Source organism: Myotis nattereri (genome assembly GCF_964212035.1).
Source record: "Myotis nattereri genome assembly, chromosome: 3".
In the NCBI taxonomy this organism is placed as follows: Eukaryota; Metazoa; Chordata; class Mammalia; order Chiroptera; family Vespertilionidae; genus Myotis; species Myotis nattereri.
In genome coordinates, this window is record NC_138077.1 from 166144339 (window position 1) to 166170142 (window position 25804).

The 25804-nt window shown below is 37.5% G+C and overlaps 1 protein-coding gene across 1 annotated transcript in view; it reads right to left on the reverse strand.

Annotated features, from left to right (window-relative positions):
• The window catches only part of LRRC7 (leucine rich repeat containing 7), a 481537-nt gene that overhangs the window by 59746 nt on the left and 395987 nt on the right, over positions 1-25804 (reverse strand). The window contains exons 21-23 of the mRNA XM_081085905.1: positions 21961-23638; positions 18037-18177; positions 8926-9045 (exon numbers count right to left, since the gene is read on the reverse strand). Of these exons, the coding sequence (XP_080942031.1) occupies positions 8926-9045; positions 18037-18177; positions 21961-23638 (1939 nt within the window). The remainder of the gene's footprint in view (positions 1-8925; positions 9046-18036; positions 18178-21960; positions 23639-25804) is intronic.

The window sequence follows — 25804 nt, forward strand, 5'->3', positions numbered from 1 at the left end:
AAGATGGGAAACCATAAAATACTAGAGGAATCCACAGAAAGCAAAATCTCAGACATATGCTGAAGCAATATCTTCACTGATACCGCTCCTAGGAAAATGGAAACTAAAGAGAAAATAAACAAATGGGACTACATCAAAATAAAAAGCTTCTGCACAGCAAAAGAAACCATCAACAAAACAACAAGAAAGCCCACTGCATGGGAGAACATATTTGACAATGTTATCTCAGATAAGGGTTTAATCTCCAACATTTACAGGGACCTCATACAAATTAACAAAAGGAAGATAAACAACCCAATCAAAAAATGGGCAACGGACCTAAATGGATAGAGACATATGAAAGTGTGTTCAAAGTCACTAATCATTGAGAGATGCAAATCAAAACAACAATGAGGTACCATCTCACACCTGTCAGAATGGCTATCATCAACAAACTAACAAATGACAAGTGCTGGCAAGGATAAGGAGAAAAAGGAACCCTCCTGCACTGCTGGTGGAAATGCAGACTGGTGCAGCCACTGTGGAGAACAGAATGAAGTTTCCTCAAAAAACTAAAAATGGAACTCCTATTTGACCCAGTAATCCCACTTCTAGGAATATATCCCAAGAAACTAGAAACACCAATCAGAAAGGATATATGCACCTCTATGTTCATAGCAGCACAATTCACCATAGCTAAGATTTGGAAACAGCCTAAGTGCCCATCAGTAGATGAATGGATTAAGAAACTGTGGTACATCTACACGATGGAATACTATGCTGCTGTAAAAAGAAAGGAATTCCTACCATTTGCAACAGCATAGATGGTCCTGGAGAGCATTATGCTAAGCAAAATAAATCAGTTTGAGAAAGATAAATATCACATGATCTCACTTATTTATGGAATATAATGAATAACATATGCCCTGACCGGTTTGGCTCAGTGAATATAATGAATAACATAAACTGATGAACAAAAACAGATCCAGAGACAGAGAAGCATCAATCAGACCATCAAACCTCAGAGGGAAGGTAGGGGAGGGTTGGGGTAAGGGGGAGAAATCAACCAAAGGACTTGTATGCATGCATATAAGCCTAACCAATGGACACAGACAGACACCAGAGGGGTGAGGGCATGAGTGGCGAGGGGGGTCATGGGGGAGATAAGGACACATATGTAATATCTTAATCAATAAAGAAAGAAAAAAAATCACTAACTCTATAGGTTGATTTTTTAATGTAGTACCTTTAAGCATTTACTTCTCATTTAAAAATGGCATCAGTTTATTCTTACTCTCTGAGAAATTCTGTGACAAACTGACTTGTTTTCAAGTGAAAATCAATTTCAGAAGGAATTTAATTCAGTTGTTTTAAAAACAGAATTGATGACTTAGTCATAGGATCAATAACATAACAACTTGATATTTTCAAAAGAGATTTTAGGCCTTATCTTCCTAAATATGTACAAAAAGAAAGTAATGTGCATTATATTAAGAAATATGATGAATGCCAAAATTAAAATAAGGAATAAATATTCCTTCCTAGAAACTTAAAAATTTATTTATGTATTTTTAAATTTCACTTTATTTTTCCCCATTACCATTTATGTCCCCTATACCCTCTTCCCCCATCACCCACCTGCTCCCCTTGCAATCATTACTATTAAAAAAAAATTCTTAATATTGTCTGAAAAAGCAAAAATTCCAATTTGGGAGCCTGTGAAACAAAGAATAAAAAGAAAATGAAAGTGACTAAAAAAACATCAGAGATGAGGAGCAACTGGCAATCCTGAAGCACTTAATGGTGAGCTGGCATTGCAAATGTGAGGAAATCATGGGCAAATTCCACTACGGATGAGTTGGTGAGCCAAGACTAAACTAGCTGTACTTTTAATATTTTCTACTCAACTGTGTCCCTCCCGATGCTGACCCTTGATGCCTAACTTTATTGTTCTAACTGCGAAGTCATTAGGCACTTAACCTAGAATAAGAGCCACTTGGGGAGAGAAGAATCAATGCTGATGAACAAAATGAATTGACCAACAGAATAAGACCCAAAGCATGGAGGCATGGAACAGACTGATATACCTCGATGTGGGAATGGGGGGACCAGAAGAGATAAACCAAAGAACTTATCCTATATAATGAAAGCCTAATATGCTAAGTGTCCGGTAGTCCAGTCATCCATTCAACCAATCAAAGCGTAATATGCTAATGATATGCTAAGGCCTCTCAATTACTCGCTAAGATGTGCACTGACGACCAGGGGGCAGATGTTCTGACCTTTAGGTTAGCTTGCTGCTGGGGTCCAGCCAATTGGGACTGAGCGAGATGGGCCGGAAACACCCTGGAGCCCTCCCGCGGTCCCTCCCCGGCTGGCCAACCTCCCCCATCCCTCCCTGGCCCCGATTGTGCACCGGTGGGGTCCCGTGGCCTAGCCTGTGCCCTTTCGCAATCTGGGATCCCTCGGGGGATGTCGGAGAGCTGGTTTTGGCCTGATCCCACAGGCCAGGCTGAGGGACCTCACTGGTGCACGAATTCATGCAGCGGGCCTCTAGTATACTTATATGCATGGTCCATGAACACAGGCAATAGGATGGTGAAGACTTCGGGGGGGGTATAGGTGGTGGAGGAGGGGGGGAGGACGGAAGGTGGGAGACATCTGTAATACTATCAACAATAAAAAATACATATTAAAAAAAGAGAGATGAGCAGAAAGAGACCTTTGAAAGTCCAGTCTCTATATATTAAAGAATTTTCAGTGTTAACACCGCTAGGATTTTAAAGTGTCTTAGTTACTCTTTCCAGAAGGGAGATATTTTGTTTCATTTGTTTTAATATGTCACTTTAGCCTTTTTGCTGCAATGGTTTTCTGCTCCAACATTTAAACATATCTTGACAACATTATCCTTCAATATTTAATCTCCTCAGAGATATTTAACCTATTTAAGACTCTCAATACTTTTAAAAGAGTTTGTCATTTTAGAATTAGGGAAAAACAGCCTTGTCATTCCTGTGGAGGATTCTAACAAATCATTTACTGTCTGACTTTAAAATGAAATTGTTTCCAACTGTATTTTATACTATGACCATTCTCTTTTTTGTTACATATAGGAGAATAATCTAAAATATTTAGTCACCTCTGTGAGCTTGGCAAGTAACCTAACCTAAACTCTTTTTTTAAAAAAATATATTTTTATTGATTTCAGAGAGGACAGGAGAGGGAAGGAGAGACGGAAACATCAATGAGAGAGAATCACTGATTGGCTGCCTCCTGCAAGTCCCCTACTGGGGATCAAGTCCACAACCCAGGCATGTGCCCTTGACTGGAATCAAATCCTGGACCCTTCACTCTGCAGGCCGATGCTCTATCCACTGAGCCAAACTGGCTAGGGCACCTAAACTCTTAATACTCTGAGAAAACCTAAACTCAGTCTTTTCTTTCTTTTCTTTTTTAAAAATGTATTTTTATTGATTTCAGAGAGGACAGGAGAGGTAGAGAGAGATCAATGATGAGAAACATCAATGATGAGAGAGAATCACCAATTATCTGCCTCCTGCATGCCCCAAACTGGGGATTGAGCCCACAACCCGGGCATGTGCCCTGACCGGGAATCAAACTGTGACCTCCTGGTTCATAGCTCGATGCTCAACCACTGAGCCATGCCAGCCAGGCTAAACTCAATCTTTTCTTTAATAAAGTGGATAAAAATAATACTGCTTACCCTATATGATGGTTGTGAGGATTAGAAGAAATGCATCAACCATATAGCACAATGCCTGGCAGGGAGTAATATTTAATAACTAGAGGCCCGATGCATGAAATTTGTGCAAGAGTAGGCCTTCCTTCCCCTGGCTGCTGGCACCGGCTTCCCTCTGGCACCCGGGACCCGGGATTCCCCCACAGCCCTGGCTTCGACATCCAGTCTAATTAGCATACTACGCTTTTATTATTATAGATACATGGTACATAATAATTCTTACCATGGTGACTATGGCATAATCCAATAGACTGTAGTAGTGAAGGCAGTGAGGTGATAAGACTCTAAAATACAAATACTCCTGTAGTTCTCTGCCACTGCAAGGCTGTAATAGCAATTCTCAAAGTGCTCAAGTATAGTCCTACCTTGAAGTCAAGAGGAGATTTACATAGCTGTGACGTGTTCTTCTAGCAGTGATTCCCAGACTTTTGAAATTAATGGAAATCAGAATTTAAAATTTTGGAGACTGACACAACAAGAGAAAACTTAAAACTACCACCTTCTATTACACCATTAAAAAACAACAACAAGTCAGCATGTAACAACCTCAACACTTTGCTATAGATTAGCTACTATGGTACATAGGCCTGTGACAGATACAGGAACAAAATTATTTCTGATAGATGAACACTTTTCATCTAATTTATGTGTCTCAATCTCTGGGTATTCAGTTTGGAGAGTACCTACGTTTGTTCTGCTGTGCTACTTGGAGTACCACTAGTCACAGCCATGAGTATTACCAATATTAGTTCAAGTAATGAGCTGTGATGGCCAGAACAGAGAGCCACAAGTTCAACCAAAGCCTTTCTGAAAGGGATTTCCCACTGACTCTCAGCAGTGTTACAGTAGTTCTGATCACAGTACTAATTCTACAGAGTAGTAGCAGAATAGTAGTATCTCTGGGCACAGAGATAATTATTAAAAAAATCTGCAGAGACTTTGAGAAAGAGACTCAACTGGGTGCTGGCAAGATTTCTTCACCGCTTAGTCTCCTTCGGTTCTCCATTCCACTTGTAGCTCAATTTCTCATTTTCTACTCTTAACTTGTCTAGCCTAATGACTACGCACTTCACGACAACTGCAAAAGTAACAATGATTTAAAAAACTCACACATTATAGAATAAAATATAAACCAAATAAATAAAAGTACAATTTTCACACCTATTTTGGTAAATCCTGCAGCCCAGGCAAATAATCCCATACCATTTTCATTTCCTGAGGTTAATTCTCACTGAATACTAATTTGATATATTCAATATAAGATATAATAAAAAACTAAATCTGGATATTTAAACATGCTTTATTCTCTCTATTCTGTGAGGTAATAGGTAGACATATGTATTCATAGATTCTAAAATCTCAGAACTATAACATGGGCTGAATCATAAAATGCTTATCATTATCGTAGAAAGAATGTACAAATGAGTTTGCACATGGAAGACATGATACATATTTAAAGACATATTACATTATTTCACCTTTGACAAGCAGTATAAACGGTTAATAAAGTTTTCAAATTAAACAATTATTCCAGCCCACAAATATTTAATCAATATATAGGATTGCATGCAGTTCTTAAAGCACATAGAGAAGCAAGAAAATGATCATCATGATTTGTATCGATGGTATGATTAAACATGACATTATGGACACCGAAAATAGATTTCATGTAAAGTGGATGTATGAATGTATAATGTAAACACCTCTTAGTTGCATCTAGAGTAATACATGAATAAGGTTTTCCTTCGTGTGGGAAAATTATAGTAGTCCTTTGCAGCTATGTATGTGCATATGGTTCCCTCTTTCTGGCAGGCAATCTGCATTAGGCTCTGATAGGTACTCCTTTAATTTCTAGCCATCAGTTTTATCCTCTCCTCTTTTCTCATAAAGAGGAATTTTCCTCCTAGCCTTTCTGAGATTTTCAACAAACAGCTTTTTCCCTTCAGCCTTAAAATATGATCAGGTGTCTGCTGTCTTAAATATTCCCTTCCAGAGTCCACCATAATTCTATCTTTTCTTTCAAAAGGAAAGTCCTTTTTTGAGTTTTCTAGATTTCTGTCTTTATTTAGTCTGTAATGAGGGGAACCGATTTTAGGATAAAGCTAACAGTATGGATGGAAGAGTGAGGAGGGAAATACTAGTAACTTAAGTATTTAATATTATATATAAATCTGAGCCTTTCCCTACATTTTGACTGTTTCTTATGTTAGCTAAGCATTTCCTTAATGTTCAAGGCTGTTTCCCTTGAGTTTTCTATACCTTGCAAAGGAAAGACTCCACTGAAAAAACAATTTCTTCTCTGTTCTTCCTAGAAACATCTCTGAACTGTTGGTGTTCCGTGGAGTTCTATGTCATCCATCTACCTCACTCATGGCTCAATTTGATGACTGCTAAGTTTGAATCTCCAGCTAAGATTTCTCTCCTGGCCCAGCTGGTGTGGCTCACTGACTGAGCATCAACCCAAGAACCAGGAGGTTACCTGTTTGATCCCCAGTGGGTGGGGAGGGGGGGTGTGCAGGAGGCAGCCAATCAATGTTTCTCTCTCATTGATGTTTCTATCTCTCTATCCCTCTCCCTTCCTCGCTCTCTCAAATCAATAAAAAAACATTAAAAATATTTTCTTCCTGAACTTCAGATAAATATATATAAATATCCACTAAATTTTTCCACTCAGATGCCCCAATAATACATCAAATCAACATATTAAACTTAAGCTCTCTCTCTTCTCCACTTCCATTTACTATTCTTTTTGTATTTCCCATCCCAGTGCATATCGTCACTCACTTGCCCAAATTAGAAACCTGGGTATCAATCAGTTTTGGAACTGCCCTTTATCTCTTATGCCTCATGTCCAGTGTAACATTTAAGAATATATTCAATCTATGCATTTCTCTCCATCACCTATTACTTCCATATACTCTCCCCTGAATTACAACAGACGTTTCTTAACTGGTTCAATTACCTCTAGTCAGTCTCCTCTCCAATTCATTCTCTGAAAAGCTATCAGTGCTCATTAAACAAAAATTTAGTCATGTCTCTGCCCTGTCTAAAATAGTTCAATGTTTCCCTTCCCATTTCCTTCACTATAAAGCTCAGCATGATTTGGCTTCTGCATATTCCTCCAGCTTTATTTTACGCCACTCTTCATTCTCAACTTCCATTAGTTTTCTAACTAAACAGGTGTGTGCCCTCATAGCACTGTATCCCATCTTCACAGCACTAATCACACTATATTATAGTTATCTACACTGCTGAATATTGCTCAATAGGCAGATTAGTAACATGTGTAACACCTGCAAATCAGGGTGTTCACAATTATTTGGGGTAAATAATTTGATATTTTATATATATTAAAAGTACCGAGGTGATCATCAAGAGGGAAATCATCACCTAGGTTAGAAAGAGTTTGTGATTATGTAGTGCATATGTAAGTTATGAATCACAGTTACAAAATGAACACTCATGAACTTAAAAACTAGAGTGTAAGAACCACAATTCAACTTAAGAAATAGAACAGTACCAATAATACCAGTTTCCTCCCTCATCCTACCCCCAGTTTTCCCTTTAGAGATAACAATAATCCTAAATTTTTTGTTAACTGTTTCCTTATAAAATTAGTTTTTTCAATCATGTAATTATGCCTAAACAATATATTTTAATGTTGCTTATTTTTGAGATTTATAAATGTGGTATTTTTGATGTGTGACATCTTCTGAAACTAATTTTTCACTCTAATTACATTTTAAAAATTTATATATACATTATCATAATTATAGTTAAGTAATTTCCATGGCTGTAAAATATTCCTTTGTGTGAATAGCAGAATTTGTGTATACACTTTCCTGGTAGATATTGTGTTTTTTTTTCAATGTTCAACTATTCTGAATATTTAAAGTATCTGAATGACATGTACAGGATTTTTTCTAGAATATCATCTCAGAAAGAGAATTGTTGGAATATAGGGTCTATGCATGGTTAGCTTTATAAGATAATTTGTTATCAAACCATTGTGATTTTTATTTCCACTAGCAGTATAGAAGTTTCCATTGCTCTTATACTTGCAAACAGCTTCATTTTTCATACTTAATTTTTCCAAATCTAGCCAGTGGAAAATAATATCTTTTTTTTTTGCATTTCATTGATTAAATGATTCAATGTTTAAAATATTTATTCACTCTTCTGATTTCCCCTGTATTTTATAATTTAAAAATATTCTATTGTATGTATTTTCTTATTGATTTGTAGGAGTTTAAAAACATATATTCTGGAATACTAATCCTGTGTCCCGCATATATCTCACAATTATCTTCTCTCAGTCTTTTTTAATGCTCTTTATGGCAACTTAACATGTAGTCTTATGATTACCTACATATCACTCAGCCTATCTACTAGACTAAAAGGTCCTGGAGGTAAGACACCATATCATATTCATTTCTGTTCCCTAGCATCTAGTAACTGCTCCAAATATAGTGTTACTTGACTCACTGTTTATTAAATGAATGATTGGATGAATGAATGACTTTTAGTAATGTGAATCAACCTCTTTGTAGTTAAATTTCATTTCATACCCAGCCGGCGCGGCTCAGTAGTTGAGCATCAACCTATGAACCAGGAGGTCATGGTTTGATTCTCAGTCAGGACCCATACCTGGGTTGTGGGTTCGATCCCCAGTAGGGGGTGTGCAGGAAGAACCTGATCAATGATTCTCTCTCATTGATGTTTTTCTCTCTCCATCTCCCTTCCTCTCTGAAATCAAGAAACATATATTGAAAATAAAAATAAAAAATATCTAAATGTTTAAAAAAATTTCATTTCATACAAATTGGCTACATCATAATGCTGAAGCCAAGAAAGTCAGAAGTATATGTTACACACCTTCCTGTAGTTGCATGTCAAAGATGGGTTTCAGGCACTAGTAAGAGGTGCTAGTATCTGCAGAGAGGCAGCAGAATGTTTGTAAAAATTTGTTACCAGCTCTGAACATATGGCAATGTTCATTTTTCATCCTTTTCAGTGCACTTATAATAACCATCTTTTTCAGTGCACTTATAATTCTTATAGTGAAATAATATTTAGCCTAAATTTGTCACAAAGTTAGAAATGATGTTAAGATATAAGATATGGATTACATATTACAATGGACGTGCAAGGCTCAAGGTTTGTGTCATCAACTTAAAATTGGTTACCTTTTTAGTAATGGTGTCCGGAGGTACATCCCGCCTCCCAAGAGGATAAGGATTCCACTGGCCACTAGGAGATACATCTTCTTGTCCATTGTCTAAAATGTTGCTTTGCTGGGACGGGGTCTATTGCAAAAATGGTATGGCATTCTTTAGTGATGTAATAGAAGTTTAATCATAGTTTTCTGAAGAGAGTCCCTAATGATTATGGTAAAATTAATTTTGTTTAACTGCAAAAAATCTCCATACATCCTGAATTGGAAGTATTACTATATACCTTTTACTCAGTAAAAAATTCTAAATTGACAGCTTTCTGGAAGCAGTGAGAAATTTAACTAAAGTAACATTCTTAGTGTTATATACTGAAATCTAAGGAAAAGTTGAGATTATTTACAGTACCTGAATAAAAATAATCAAAATAAAATTAACCGATAAAACTACAACATTTAAACTTGCTTGTTTCTTGAGTATGCTACTACCATTTAGAGTATAAATTGAAACCATAGAAACACAGTATGTAACTCTTAATATTTGAAACCATAGCCTAACACAAATTTTATAAGGCTGTACTGATTCTGGGAGCGTATACCTTGCGCTAATCCAGAAGAGTGTTAACACTAGTATAGCGTATGTAAGATTCATGGTTATATGACATTATCTACAGACAGCTATGAGGGGGAAACTAAAACAACATAGAAATATTGTATTATTAGAATCACAGTATAAATAAGTTATGACCTTTAATTCAAAATTCATTTATATAGGTCACATGCATTAAAGTTTAAACTCTTCATATATATTTAATTTTTTGCTGATTTACTGCTTATTATTTTTAACAAATAATAATTTCTCTGTCTTTATTATTATAATATTAGCTATTTGGTGGGGGGGGGGGGGGTTCCTCCACAGTCTGACCTGATTAATAGGAAGGATTCATACACCATGGAGGGATATAATAGTGGGATATTTTTCTTCTGAAAGCAGATTAACTTTTCACAAAGCCTTTCTCCTCCCCCAACCTACAGGATACACAGGTACTAAACTCGAGTTCCTGAGGAATTCTTATGGGTGAGATACTATCTTTAGTGTTCCCTATTCCACTTTATGTGGATGTTTTGAAGGATCACTACAGACAAATAAAGCTGAGTTACAGCATGTATGTGCAGCTCTATTCTGTGTGAAGTATTGTCCTCCAAACCCAGAAAGGGAGAACTAGACCATTCTCTTTATAACATGGCAGAAATGGGCTGTTTGCTAGGCTTCCTCTGATTACATGGAATAGTCCCAGTTGTTCTCCTTTAGAAAACAATTATATAACCACTCTATGTGTATTCTGACTGCATGCATTTTTTAAAAGCATTGCTTGGAGTTACTTGAAAATCAGATTTGCTATGAAACTAGATGAAGCTTTCCTAAGGTCTAATGGATATAGTGAAAAGTAAGAAGAGAACTCAGTTTTCTTCTCATTCTTTGGCCATGTGAATTTCTTTCTCATGAGCCTATCTGAAAGAGTGAAAAAAGAGAAAAGGTATTGAATTGAATTTCCTGGGTTAGCTAAAAATGAATTTGTGTTTCTTTGGAAACCAAACATTAACACCTTTAAAGTATATATTACTTAAAAATAACCAGATAACAATTCCAGGTCCATCTATTTGTCTTTAAGCATTAATTTTCTAGTCTTTGCCTTTTTCCAGATTATTATTTGGGCATATGTCCCCAAACAATTTTTTTAGATATTAAAATACGACAACTCAAATTATTAAAATTAAGCAGTTAAAATATAATCATTCAGGATAGGCATTACGGGCCCATGGTTTTTTCTGGCTGGGTTTCTGTGCCAGAGAAGTGGGATAATAAAGTGTTCATCTGGCTAGGTCTGTGCAACACAGATTTTTTGAGTTCAACACAAGTATCTTTCTCTTTTCCTCCATATCACACCATCTCTATTTCCTCCACTAAACTTGGTTCAGCTGGCCAGATATGACTTCTAGTCACAGAGAGCAACTGATAATTGCAAAATTCTTTCTGGCATAAAAAAAGGGGGCTAAAACTCGTTAGTTAAGTTTCTAATATTATGATGATATAGGCTCTTCATTAGTTTAGGAATTAATCTTTTTCTCTTTAAAATTAGGATCAGCATGCATACCAATTTCTCTCTATTATGGCCAAAGGAAACAAACATGCAGACGCATAAAGAATTACTTTCACTAGACAGGGAAATTAAAGAAATAGTCTGAACGCAATTTCCTTTATTAATTCTAAGAATGTTTTGGTCTTTTTGTTTTTAAGTAAGACATCCTAGGGGTGACTTCAGTTTGCAGAAATAGAGTATGGGAACAATTTATTGTTTGGGAAGGGGAACCCAAAAGAGAGTTATATGGTAGGTTCACACTATTTCCCAAAATGAGCATAGACATTAACAAAAAATTGTACTCTTGATAAAGTGCTAATGAACCAAGTATAAATGGATTTCCTCAGTTGTTAAAATTCCACAGAAGATTAAAAGGAGCAATTGAAAAGTATAAAAAAAGTAATGAAGTTATCACTGTTGAAATTTATTATTTCAGAGAAAATAACCGAATTGATGTTCAGTTATTCATTTATTTTTAGTACCATACTCTAGATATTTTAATTATATACTTTAAAAGATTAAGAATAAATCTTATCCTTACCACATGTAACCAATTAAATCTAAAGGACATAGAAAATCATCACCTGCAGCATTCTCTCAGCTTCTAAATTCTGTAGATATTCAATATTTCAAAATAATAGAGAAAATGGTCAGTATGATTTAGTGAAAAATCAAAAATTGTATTAAGAAATTCAGTAATGCTAGTAAAAGTTTTGCTGAATAGGTTCTGGTCCCAAAGACTGCTGCGGACATTTGTAGATTTAACACTGCTGTGAATGATCACATGTGTCTATTGGAAGAAGTAATTTCTAATTTTGCTGAGACATAAATGTGCATGAGTATGGGTGTGTCTCTATATATCTGTGTATGTATATGAGTGTGTGCTTGTAGGTGTGTCTATATGTCTCCATATGTGAGTACATGTATGTACAGGATTCACAGGTAGAAGTAAATGAGCTTAGCTGATCCAATGGCTCTGCTCTTGTCTGCTAATTAATGGGTACAATAAACGCTTAGTGCATTTCGTCGGAGGAATTATGTAAGTGTGGTATTACAATTTGGCACTTTGAAAAGGTCTTGGGATATATCCCTTAAGAGCTCAAGGATCTATTTTGCTCAGTAGTTGTTACATGCTTCATGAAAGGCACTACCATAGATTCAAAAATGCTTTAAAATTAATTTTCCTCAAAATATTTCTGGCAAAATTATTGTTATATTATTCTTTTCCTGCATATTTTTGAAAAAATTAGGTATTATAAAGACAACTATATGCCAAACTTGAATCTAAACTATTATGATATCACAGGGTTCAATCTGAAGGTGGTAAGGTCATGTCAATATGATTCTTAAACCAGCATTTTATTACAATGATGAAGAAGCATCTGTATGGATGCTAAGCTTATTTTGGTAATTTTAGCTCCTACTGATGAAAATGTATGTGGTTTATAAGATAAAAGCATTTTGCATAATTAGGAAGTTAAGAGAATCCTTCTTGAGAGTAGGTAGCCAATAATAAATGCAGCAAGATCAATAGAAACTGCAGGCATAAACTGCCCCTAGGTGCCACCTAAATGGCATCAAGTAAGTAATCCTTGGAACTGGGGTAAATAAATGCATGTAAAATGTTGGCACTATTTGATCCTGAGTCATCTGCATAGATGCAGTAATAAAGGACATTAGAAATTTTAAAATTGTTTAGGTACAAGTATTGCTATCTAAACTTATCTAATTCAAAATATAGAAGAATGAGTATTAACCAACAAAACAGATAACATTTTCTTCCAGGAAAAATTCTATGAAAAGATGATTTAATACATATATTTCTATAATTTCAGCATCCCTTCTCTTGAAATTATAATTTATGTTAATATCTGTTTTAATAATCCAATAAGCATTAGGTGCTATGGTATAATATTATAGTGGGAGACGTTAAAAAAAGAAAGGAAAGGAAACAAAGTATCAATTGCTCCAGCGTAGAAGAGACCACACCTTTAATATTGGCAGCCGGAAACCTGCAAACGGAAGTTAGAAAAGGCCAATGATTTCTTCCACATCCCTGCTTATCCCTGGGGCTGCAGTAGCATGGATGATTAATTTATGATTTTCTTGGGTTCACAACCTTTGGCCTTTGACTGCTACCAAGCATATTTCTAAGCGGTAGTAAGTGCTCAGGAAGTGCAAGAGGATCTTAATAAGTGCAAGGTAACTATTAGCATTTAGTAAGCTCAGCTAACTCAGAAAGCATGTGTCTGTAGCACCTAGGGGAAGATTTGGGTCATGATATGCTTTGGATAAATGAATATATCCTACTTATGTGTTCTTTCTTTCACCCCGTGATATCTACCTTTCTGGATTGTTATGAAGATGATGTGGGATAACAGTGTGTACAAGAGAGCTTTATCAACTCTTATGAGCTATGTTCTAAGGAAATGCCAGGTTTTACAAACATTCGAGAAGGCATCACCATATAGTAAACAGCAAGAACTTGGGTGCCAAGCAGAGTCAGATTCCAATTCTAGCTGCCCCTTTGCTAAGGACAGGGGTTTCAATAGTAAACAGTAAAAATACAAGTGACTTATTTTCTGTGACACATGAATCTCAGATTTCTCATCTATATAATGAAGATAAATACTTCCTATGAGAGTTTTTGTTAGAGGTGGGTGAAAAAATATATTTAAAGAACCTCATTGTACCAGGTACATAGTAGATTCTCAATAACGTTTATTTTTTATTCTTCTTCTATCAAAATATTTATTCTACCATTAATCTGGGTAATAAAAACGGTAGTCTGAATTGACATTTTACAATACAGTTGACCCTTGAACACCACATGGTTAGGGGTGCCAATCCCTTTGCAGTCGAAAATCCACATATATCTTTAACTTCCCCAAAACTTAATTACTAATAGCCTACTGTTGACAGGTAACCTTACTGATAACACAGTTGATTAACACATATTTTGTATGTCATATGTATTATATATTGTATTTGTATAATAAAGTAAGCTAGAGTAAATAAAATGTTATTAAGAAAATCATAAGGAAGAGAAAATACACTCACAGTATTTACTGAAAAAGATCCATATATAAGTGGACCTGTACAATCCAACCCATGTTGTACAGGGTCAACTGTATTATGTTTCTCTCTGATAACATAACATTTTAAGACAATAGCTAAGTTCAATTACAACAGAACACATCCGAAGAAGCACATAGAACCGTTAATAACATCATAGAAAGTTGCCTTATGCTTTTTGGAGCGGCAGTAAATAAAAAAATGAGTAAATGAATGAATGAATGAATAAATAAGTAGATAGAAAATATAAAAGTTTATAATTTAATAGATGATTTATGTCTTAAATGCTCTGATCATAAGTATCGTTACTTTTTTAGGAAATTAGAATAATCATCAATAAATGAGAATATTAAAGAAAATTAAATTTATTAAACTAATATTGTTATATTTATTCACATTCTTTTAATATCTTAAGAGGTTCCATAAAATTAAATTAGAAAATGTAATTTACTCTTTATCATATGGAAAGTCTATATTTAGTTTGTAATTCATGAAAAATGTGCAATACTCAACCTAGCATAGAATAAATATGAAAATGGAACTATTCAAAACACATAGCAAAATCTGGGAGAGTCTTCCCTTTCTGTCCACGTAAATATTCACTGTGTAAATACTTTATCAAGTACAGAGTCTTCAATCTTCATTCACAAATAGTTATATCCTTTCATTAGTTTACTACAAATTTATTTAAAGAAAGTTGAGAAGATAAAACAAACAAACTAGATATGTTTTGGCAAACTAAAAAAAAACCCCAAACCAAAAAAAGAAACAATGTGCTGAGTCAGGATCTCAGCTTACACAAATGGCACCTTTCTGTCAATTACCAAAATGGAGATGGTGGGGAAGGTAGGAGTCACAAAAAGGCCCACTTCTCTGGGTGCATAACTTACAAAAAGACAGTCTTAATGGAGGGAGGAAATACACAAAGGTGCTCCTTTCCTCTAATTACCAGAGGTAAGACTTGGCAAGCAGGGAGCATGGGAAAAGTCTAGATTTCAGTGCCTGAATGTCCCTTTGGCAGGGCACAACCACACAAAAGTATGCTGCAACTTTATTTCCCTTGCTTAACTTGTAATATGTGAAAAATGTTACTTTAGATTCCTTAGGATACTTAAATTCATTTTTTCTAGCACCTAACTAGAGATGGCTAATATTATCATTCAGGAATTTTATGAATAAAAAGACAGTGCCAGTGTTTCCACAGGAGAATGGACAGCTTTGTCAATTTTATCTGCTGAAAAATGCATGCTTATAAATTGACCTTATTTTGTATTTTAGTGGAATTCTTGTGGCCAACAAATATTTAGGGGCTGCAAAGAAATTGTAGATATCGGATATTAATTTTTATTATCTTAAGAGGCAAGACAAAAGTGTTGAAACGGATGTTTATGCATTTGTAAATCAAAGGAAGATCATTTTTGTCCATCTCCTTTCCTGTAGAAAAGAGTTCAGGGAAAGTGAGCCCCAAGCATGGGATCAGTTAGCAACAGTGGCCAGTGGATCCAAGTAGGGGGATTCTGAAAGTCTGCCTCTTAAGAGTGACGATGGGAAAGCCTGGCAGAAAAACCAGACAGATTTTCTAATTAAGGAAGCTCTGCAGAACAGATGGACCTGCCCAAAGGTGAAGGGGCAGAGAATTAGACTGGAATCCATGGGAGGGTGCAGAGGCTGGAGGAGTCTCAAAAGTAAGTAAGTACCACTCAATGTCACATATGATGGAGTTCCTGCAATGGCGGCAGGGTAAGAAAGTTGTCCCAGATGCCTAAAGGCCTAAAGTTTAGACACCTTAAACTGATAGTCTGGGGTCATGAAATCTTTTGGTGGTAATAGAATACTTGCCCTGCCTGCGTTCCTTTTCCATCCCCTGCCTTCTTTGTCTCTCTCTCTTTCTCTGTTTGTGTGAATAATGCAATATTGATGATAATTCATTTTCAGATGGAGTCTTGCAATAACTAAATTATTCTTGATTTGCACTTTAATGTAGCTTCCAAAGAGAATTCCTTTAGGTCACCTCTGTGCCCAATGGAGGAAGGTTGAAGAGTCCCTAAATATTATAACTCTGGAATATTTCTGTTATAGATCATCCTAAAACTATAGTAAGCATAATGAATCCATTCTCTAGGGTACCCCAGACAACATCAGAAAATTAATATAGCAATACAGAGGTACCTAAATTATATCTGGAGATAATTTAGACATTCAGAAAGAGTGCTTCAAAGTATATTACCATTTTTAGCACTGAATATGTCTGTATTATTCTATAGAGTGATAAGTAAATAGGACTAAAAATTAGGCAGAATAAGGAGCTATTTATTTGGTATAACTTTAAGGGATTCAAGCAATAGCTTCCTTCATACCAAGACCTCTCTAATCTCACTGAATTTTGAAACTCAATCATTTTAGTTTAAGGGTTTCATTTCTATTACTTGTCAAGCCCTCCAGGAAAGGTGCCTATTAAAATTGTGACATCTCATCTATTACTTAGTGCAAATAAGTTTCAAGGCCTTTTGGAAAACTGGTTTCCTTGTGGCCGAGGATGAGAGCCTTGGGCGTCTGAGAGAACATGAAACAGGCTCCATAAAAGCTGGGGCTCCAGCAAAAAGGGCCTCGCAGATAGTGGTATGTGGAAGCCGACTAGTATTAGCTCATGAGAACCATTTGTACTCAAGCCCCAGTTTTGAGTTCAGTGGTGTTACGTTAGTACTTTGAAACCGTCTGTAGAGGGAGTATTTATATCGCTGACATTGGCAAACATCACAAATCATGGCCATGTTTTTCTCCCTGGAGAGGAAGTTACTGACACACCACTGGTCCTGCAACAGGAGACCAATGACAAACAACACTTAAATGTTCTTAATGTAGTTAGTCTTTTTTTTCAAAGTGATGATACATTTGTGAATATAAATATCTCTTTGATTTTATTTCTCTACTCACAGTGGGAAGCAAACAATCCAGAGGTAGAGATTGTTTTTAAGACTAATTTGACAATAAAACCTGAATTTGAGGTCTTTTGACCCTCATTTTGCTAGGATGGGAGTTTGCTCCATATGGTCATTAATTTTATTAGGAGGCTACTGTCACTCTGTTATTCCCACTTTGCATTGCATTTTTCCCCCTAAAATGTTACGAGGCTAATGACTATATTTATAATAAAGTCTTAGGACAGATTGTGTAAAAATGACTCATTAGTATTCATCAAAATGTAACCAAGGCAGAAGGCATTAATCAATTTAAACAGGTAAAATGTACATTCTCAGTTTTGCTTGAATAAAATGAGCAGAAATGTTTCTTTGCCAATGGAAATGTTTCATCTTACAGTGTAGTCTCTTTCAAATGAGCCTACGTTTTCTTTTATTAGCCTAGGTTGAGGAACAATTTGCTCGGAAAGCCACAAACTTGTATCTCATGTTTTACTTCTGTGTAGTATTTCCTGCAAGGAAAACAGGCTGAAAAAGCACTTAGAGGTATTGACCACTTAATTTCCATTCCAATTTAGGACTCTGTCTTTTCCAAAGGAATAAACAGAAATCTGGTTATAATTTTTAGCTCTGTTCTTAGAATGCATCAGCAAGTTAGAGGCTATCTAAAAAAAGATATGCATGAAAAAAACAACAAAGAATAAGAGAAAAAGAAAGTGAGTAACTTGAACAATGAGCCTTAAAGCAACACAAAAAGCCATGTACCTGCTCAATCCAAAAAGCAAAGCTGTAAAGCAGGAACCTGATAATCCGTCTAGCTACAAATATTCATTTAGCAGCTAAGAAGAGTTCAGGCTCTACATTATGTGCCCTGGTGCTTTAGGGACTCGTGAGAGTCTATAAGCAGGGCTGTATGTACAGCCTAAACACAGTAAGTAAGCAAACTTTAATTGGCTTTGGTATGCTGACACATGTAGGGCAGTCCATACTTACTTTCTGAAGAGGTAGTTCTTGTAGATCAAATTTAGACTTAGTCTGCAAGTTTAAAGTCATGCTTCTGCCTGCATGCATTGCTGAAATACCTCCATAGGGCAGCATGCCAAGGTTAACAGTGTTGTGTTTGTAAGCAGCGTTCTGAGTAGAGGAGATAATCATGTGACAGGGTGTGAACACATGCTCAACAAACTGATTATAACATGAACATGTTTCAATTTATCACATTTAACTTTAAGCGAGCAAACAGTAACTTTCTTTTCAAAACATGCACTCGATCAGACAGAAGCAAACGGTAAACAGTGTTAGTTATGCACATAATGAGTACCATCCAAAACTACAGAAAAGACAAAAAGCAAAGATACATTCTGTTTTATATTTGCTGCTAACTCAAAGGCATAAAATCTATCTCGTATATTATGATAGCAGTGATTTTGGACAGATGTTGTTTATCTGTGGAAGTCTATCAATTAAAAAAGTTTAAACAGTGAAGTAAGTCAGTAAACTTTTGTCAGCTGCAAATCTCATGGTGTCTTTCACATTATGAGTTCATCACATACCAAAGACAAATACTAGCTTCTGATCCTGCCTTAAAACTGATGCACTCAATGTTGCAGCCAAAATCAGTTTATTTTATTTCTCAGTTTATAGGCTTACTTACAGCAACTCAGAAAAACAGCTGGTCAAAAGCTCGTTCAATTTGACCACTGGCTGACTGAATTTACAGATTAATTTAGTCAAACCAGTCAAATAAGTTGTATGAAGATCCAAATATTCTAACTTTTTTTATTTCTTAAAAATTACATTTAAATTGGAGAAATTTAATAATGAAACTAAAGGAATTATGATTTGAACTATTAGTGCTACTTATATACTACACTTAAATAACTATAGAAAACTAGTACTGTTTTAATTGTGGCTACCCTTCTAAAGTTATTGCAAGTGTCTGATAGTTAATTTTTTCTACAGAACTTCATTTAAAAAATGCAGATATTTTGGGTGACTGGTCATCAACTAGTTTTCATCGGTACAAGCTCTACTTTCTACTTATAACGGAAATGTAATAACTCAGTATTTGATCCTTTAGGTAATTCCCTTATTTTGAAAAAAAATCTATAGAAGTTAACTTAATATCCTTTAAAAAAACTGAACACCAACAGTAGACAGCTACTCGACTCTAGGACATTATTTGCAAAGCAATGATTTTTAGCATCAGAGTTTCACTGCCCAATAAGATTTGTTATGGATTTTTGATTGTTTTATCCAGAGTTTTTTCATTATCACTATGCCAAAATGAAAAGGACACTGAAGAGTTCAGTCTAGCCCTTGATTTCTTAAGGATTAAAATCACCCCATCTAGTGCTCTATCAGCTCCTCTAGAAGAGTAGCAGTCTCAGACACATGGGTTCATGTTTTAATTTCTCTCAGTCACAGTGGGGCTCTGTGGTGCAAGCTTGAGCCTTGAGGTTAAATTAGAGGAAAAAACAGGCATCTTTTATCCAGCGTTGTACCTGGAGCTGCCTCTCCAAGTACTGACCCAGAGCTTTAACCAATATCATGTTGGTCTGTTAAGCTTATCGGAGCTTAAAGGCAGTTCTGTTTTATGAGGACTGGACAAAGATCTAGAGTTTCCAATGTAACTATTTGATTTCCAGGGTTCAAATTGATCAATTAAATTTCACTGGGAAAGAAGCACAGCACTTCTCTGGTGCAATCTGACTTTGGACAAAATGTTCAGTAGCACAGCTATGTCAAAACTAGTTTTAGGCAACACATCTGTGCTTCAGAATCCTGGATTCATCTTGTTGAGTAGCTGAGAAATTTTAAGTACGATACAGCCTGAAAAGCTCAGTACGCCAATTGAGAGGGAGCATAAATCTTATTTGGAAAAAAATAGAGAAAGAGCTTCTAGGATTCAATGACGTGAAGCAATTCTCTAAGGCAATTTAATGTCAGAATTAAATGAGAAGCTATTAACATACATTGAAGTTGCTCTGAAAAATGAAAGACACTAATAAAATGATAATCAAACCAGGGATACTTGGAGGCTAATTGAAAAGGGAGGTGCTGTCACAGCAATGGGAAATATATGAGTTAACTTTTATGTATCTGGACTCTGGGACAGGCAGCGCCTCCAAACTTCTGGTGATCCAAACCCCCCTCTCACAGTCTTATCTTCCTCCCTCCAAATTCCTACTCCAGTTAGAGGGGTCACCTACTTGTCAGTAGCTCTGATCAAAGGAGAGAAACCATTTAGCTGGGAAACCAGTACATGAGAATGATGGTACCAAATGTTCAGAATTTGTTTTTCTTTTTTTATGCTTTGTTTCCACTCACTCCTCTGCTGCCTCAAATTACTCATCATTGTACATATGCTCTGAAAAGCTTCTTATAACCTTTCTTGACTAGTTCATCTTACCCTGTTACGTATGGTCGTGTCTACACGAGGCCAGAGTTTCCAAACTGTACTGTATTATTTGGCCCCAAATATTTTCGCCCTCCAAGTTATCTGTCTACATGGAGGGTGTAACTTGAGGTAAGGCATGGTGACAACCGACCAGGTGTCTCCCACTGACAGCCAGTCATGAGGCTTTGATGAGGCTCCCTTCAATGGGACTGAGCACACCTATTTGAAACAGACATTCTGATGAAATACTTGGCAAGGCAGAACCAATTTCCACAGTGAGAAGCTAACACCCACACCCACACTTATTAGTTCATGCTTTCCCTAACAATGATTCTTTTCTTGTCATGTAGACACGACCTACAAACAATATAATTATTTAGAAAAAGTACACCTGAAAATGCAAAATTCAAGGTTAAGGAAATATATATGATAAATGCAGTGACCTGTGCTTTCAGTAGGACACCAAGTAAAATAATAAAACTATTGAGTGAAAGACTCCAATGGTGTGTTATTACCCAGAGTCCCAATTTACACTGAAGCTTTTAAACCTACAAAATGAGAAAAGGCTGTGTTTTCACAAAAAAGAGCTTTAAGATTCTACGGTCAATGCAGGGCACACAAAGGCCACTCCATAATGATGGTCACTGGTCACAGTTCTAGAAAATGAATGACCAGATTCCTCTAAAAGAGAAATAATAGGCAACAAAAACAATTCTAGGCTTTATACATTTTTTTTAACTCCTCAATAATTATGCATTCCATGCTTCATTGTGACTTAATTTTTTATCTAAAATGGTATTCATTTCTTTTTTTGCTGCAATATACACACTAATTTGTACATTTGTAGTCTCTATAAAGACATCATCTATTTCTGTTGTCTGTAGTATGATTTGAATTTAAACATTTCTTTCTATATAAAGACTAACATTCTAAATGGTGGGATTTTTATTAAATAAAATAACATGTAGGGGGCATTCAGTGTCTGCTTGTTTTATTTTTCTGTTTCTTGTTGGGAAGATTATTACTCCTTTGAAGTAATAACGTTAGTAGTCTCAAAGCGGTAACTATATGCAAATTTTATAAACAAATTAGACCTGACTTTAATAAAAGTGTGTCCATGCAGAAAGGGGCAAAATACTAACTTTTTATGGATTCAATAAAAATCATACCCTTTAGGTCACCAGAGAACAGTTTCGTGCCTTCGGAGAGACAATTTGCCTTAATGGCTCGAAAGTGACTGAAGCACCATCCCATATAATCAAGTGAAATTCTTTCTTGCTAACAATATTTAGGCTAGATTTGATAAACAACTCACCTACAGGTGATGGACTCTACAAGAGCATTAAACAACATCCACGAAAAACTATAAGGACCAATTCCCCGCAATATGAAGATAAACAAAATGCTGATCATCTATTCACCCATGTAGTTCATGCTTCACTACATGGACTTAGAAATGCCAATAAAATAAAACTAAAGGCAGGAGGGATATTCTTACAGAGAAATGCCAAACATACCCTGTCTAACCTTCTAGCTTCTATATGTCTAAGCAGCTGTTGTCTCCAGTCTGCAGGCATTTTACCACAGCTCTCCTCTCCCTTCACAGGAGTGGGCCTCGTCTTTATATCACTGTTATCTGATGGCTTGTCACCATAGTTACCCAAGTTATAGTCAGATGGTATTTTTTCCAAAAGAGCTGCCATAGTAGGCCTAGCTGAAACTGGTCTGGTTTGGGAGGCACCGTAACTCTCTGTACTGTAGCTTCTTGCAGACAATGGCCTCCTCTGGGTAAGGTTTTTAACCGGAAAACTTCCCGCCTGAGCTTTCACTTCTTGATATGAAGGGTGTTCGTCTTCATACCTGCCATTCCTTTTCAGGAACTGGGACTCAGTCACTGAAACGCTGCTTTGGCGATCCAGACCGCCCCTATACGGAGGTCTGCCGTACCGATCGCTCGGAGGCAGCTCGTGCGGTTCACTGACCCTTCTAAACATGGCCATTTCTGTGGCGCTCACCAGGGAGTCGGCTCTTCGCAAGAAGCCTGCCCTGGCCCCTTGGCTTGCAAACTGGGCATTCACCATAGCATCCTCATTGACAGATGGCTGGGAGAAGGAGAACATCTGCTCCATGGGCGGGTACCCTCTGTACGCTCTCGGACTGATGAGATCCTTGGCGAGGCTCTTGCCGGGCGGCTGCATGTATTCGGAGTTGTGTTGAAAAGGGGGCGGCATCCTCTTGTCGGCTTTCACTTCCACTGCTCCTTGGGGATTGAAGCTCTGGTCGAACTGGTAGACTTTCTTGGTCATGGACGCTTTCTGTGGTTGGGGCCCTTTACTGCCTCCATACGTGAGCATCTCGTCGTCCAGCATCGGGACCGACTGGCTGCGCGACATGCTGGACATGCCGTGCTCGGGCCCCAACAGCTTATCCGGTCGCTCGTGGCTCCCTAAGTGATCGCTTCCAGAAGCATAGTTTTCCAGTGGGATGTTATAAACCTTGTAGGTGCCAATGTCAATTTCGTCGATACTCTGTGACTTTTTGAATTTGTTGGACTTGATGTCTTTCATGAGTGGGGACAGCCTCTCTGTGCTTTTGCTGATGGGAATGCCTTTAGAAGATTCCGGGCGGCAGTGGATTTGCGAAAAGACGTTGCCAAGACTCCTGTTGGGATTGGAATCGTGGTACTCCCATGGTAGTCCTGGAGAAAAAGGACTAGGTATGTCAACGGAGTCTTTCATATGTTCTTTCCTTTCAGGCAATGGGCTGGTGGTGGGGGTGGTCTCTAACTTGGAAGGGAAAGCGGTCCTGTCTTCAAAAGGGCTAGGGGTCCTGGTCCAATTCTGCCAAGGATTGGAAGGAGGCACTTCTGTTTCCGGCGTGTGTCTGTTTGCAGACTGCTCAAGCTCCAGGGGAACTCCGACAATCCTGTCCTGCCTGATCAAAGGCCTTCGTCCATGAGCAGGTGGGTTTCGAGATTTGGAACCTAAGAGAGGATTGCTGTTGGCATTCTCGCCTGTGGTTTCCTCGCCAACAAACCCTGTGTTATCATAATGTGAGCCATCAGTCCAGTTGTCAGTGAAGGTGTCACTCATTGGCAGCCGGTCAGGGCGCTGTGGTAGATTCCCTGGGGGAACAGCCTCCCGCTGGCTGAGTAATGGCTTTGAATCAAGAGGCTGTGGGAAAGGTTGTGTAATCCTGTAAAGACAATGGGAAGAAGTATGAAAATGGGTCTTTGCCAGAAAGGGAGCAAGCAGTCAAGAATGTCACCGTCCTTTGTTGAACTGCTCATTCACCCATTCCTCTCTTATGATTAAGACCTCACTACCATTTCATGTCCAAAAAATCCACCCTTTACCCTGCTCTGACTTTAATTTCTTCCTAGTAATCAACAACTTCTAACATACTATATATTTTAGTTATCTATTATATTGTGTATTATCTTGCGTCCTCTGCTAGAATGTAAACTTACTAGGATGAGGGCAGAGATTTTTTTTCTTCAGGCCCACCATTGTGGCTGGCACAGAGTAGGTATTAAAAATATATTTGTTGAATGAATGAATGAACTATACAGTTCTTTGGTATTGGTCTTGTAGCCTGTCTGATAATTAGAATCACCTGACTCCTGGTCCCAGTTCCTGGAATTTCTGATTCATGACATTAACAAACTATTGGTCGAGAGTACCTGTTCTGTAAATGCTTGGTGTACCTAACAAACCCAAACTGTCTTCAAATAAAATTTATTTGAAGACCAGGTATTGAAAATATTAAACCCATTGCATAGGGAACACACTCATGTACAGTGGGGCCTTGACTTATGAGTGTCCCAACTAATGAGTTTTTTGAGATATGAGCCGTCTCTCGGCCGATTTTTTGCTTTGATTTGCGAGCTAAAATTCGGGTTATGAGCCAGCTTCAGATACCCCACCGCTAGCTGGCTCAGTGAACGTCACAGTGAACGCCACAACATCACCCCAGCATCATGTGTCTCACTCGTTCACTTCTTGATTTGACATACGAGTAATTTGAGTTACGAGCTCCTTCACGGAATGAATTAAACTCATAAGTCAAGGCCCCACTGTATCTTTACCTAGAATGCATATTGTATTATGTTCTATTCGACTCTATTATATTAGAGGCCCAGTGCACGAATTCATGCACCAGTGGGGTCCCTTGGCCTGGAGTTGGGATTGGGCTGAAGCTGGCTCTCTGACATCCCCCAAGGGGTTCAGGATTGCAAGAGGGCACAAGCCAGGTAAAGGAACTCCACCGGTGCACCATCAGGGCTAGGGAGGGAGGGATGGGGGAGGTTGGCCAGCTAGGGAAGGACTGTGGGAGGGCTCCAGGGCCTGTCCGGCCCATCTTGCACAGTCCCAATCAGCCGGACACCAGCAGCAAGCTAATCTACCCATCAGAGCGTCTGCCCCCTGATGATCAATGCATGTCATAGTGCTTGGTTGACCAGTCGACTGTTTGCCCCCTGGTGGTCAGTGCATGTCATAGCGAGTGGTTGAGTGGCCTTAGCATATCATTAACATATTATACTTTGATTGGTTGAACAGCTGACTGGTAGACTGGACACTTAGCATATTAAGCATTTATTATATAGGATGACTTTTGGTCATTGGCATGTTCATACCAGTGACCACAGTATGTCTAGAAGATGTCAATTTTTTAAAACCATTTGTGCAATAATAATATTGAATTATATATCTTTTATCAGTGAGCAAAAGACTTTTAAGTGTTTTTGCTAATGAAGAAAGTACCTAAATTAATCTCAGCTTACAGAAAAAAAATAATGAATTTATAAGGAGTTAAGAGTTAATATCATGGGCATCATTGAATAGAAAGTTATTTATTAATTACCAAACAATTTATGGCCAACAGTAGTGATATTATCAGTAAAATATGAATGAAAGTCATTGTTTAGTTATATCATACTAGTGGCCCAGTGCATGGATGCATGCACATTGAAAGGAAATTAATTAGAAGGTGACTGGTGGGGTGGGACTGGGTGAGATGGGCCGGACACACCCTGGAGCCAACCTTCCTCGGTCCCTCCTTGGCCAGCTGCACCTGGGGCAGAGCTGTGGCTCAAAGGGCATCTGTGGAGTGAGCAGGGTCCCTCTGGCAGGTTGGGTCCGTTGGCCTGTTCTGCGGGGCCTGCAGGGCCTGCAGGGCCTGCGAGGATTGAGCTGAAACTGGCTTTCCAACATCCCACAAGGGGTCCCGGAGTGCGAGAGTTGCTGTCACTGGGCAGCTCCTGTGTTGAGCATCTGCCTCCTGGTAATCAGTGCATGTCATACCTACCGGCCCGTTAGCCGGTTGGTTAGCCTTTTATATATATATATATGATTATTTTTA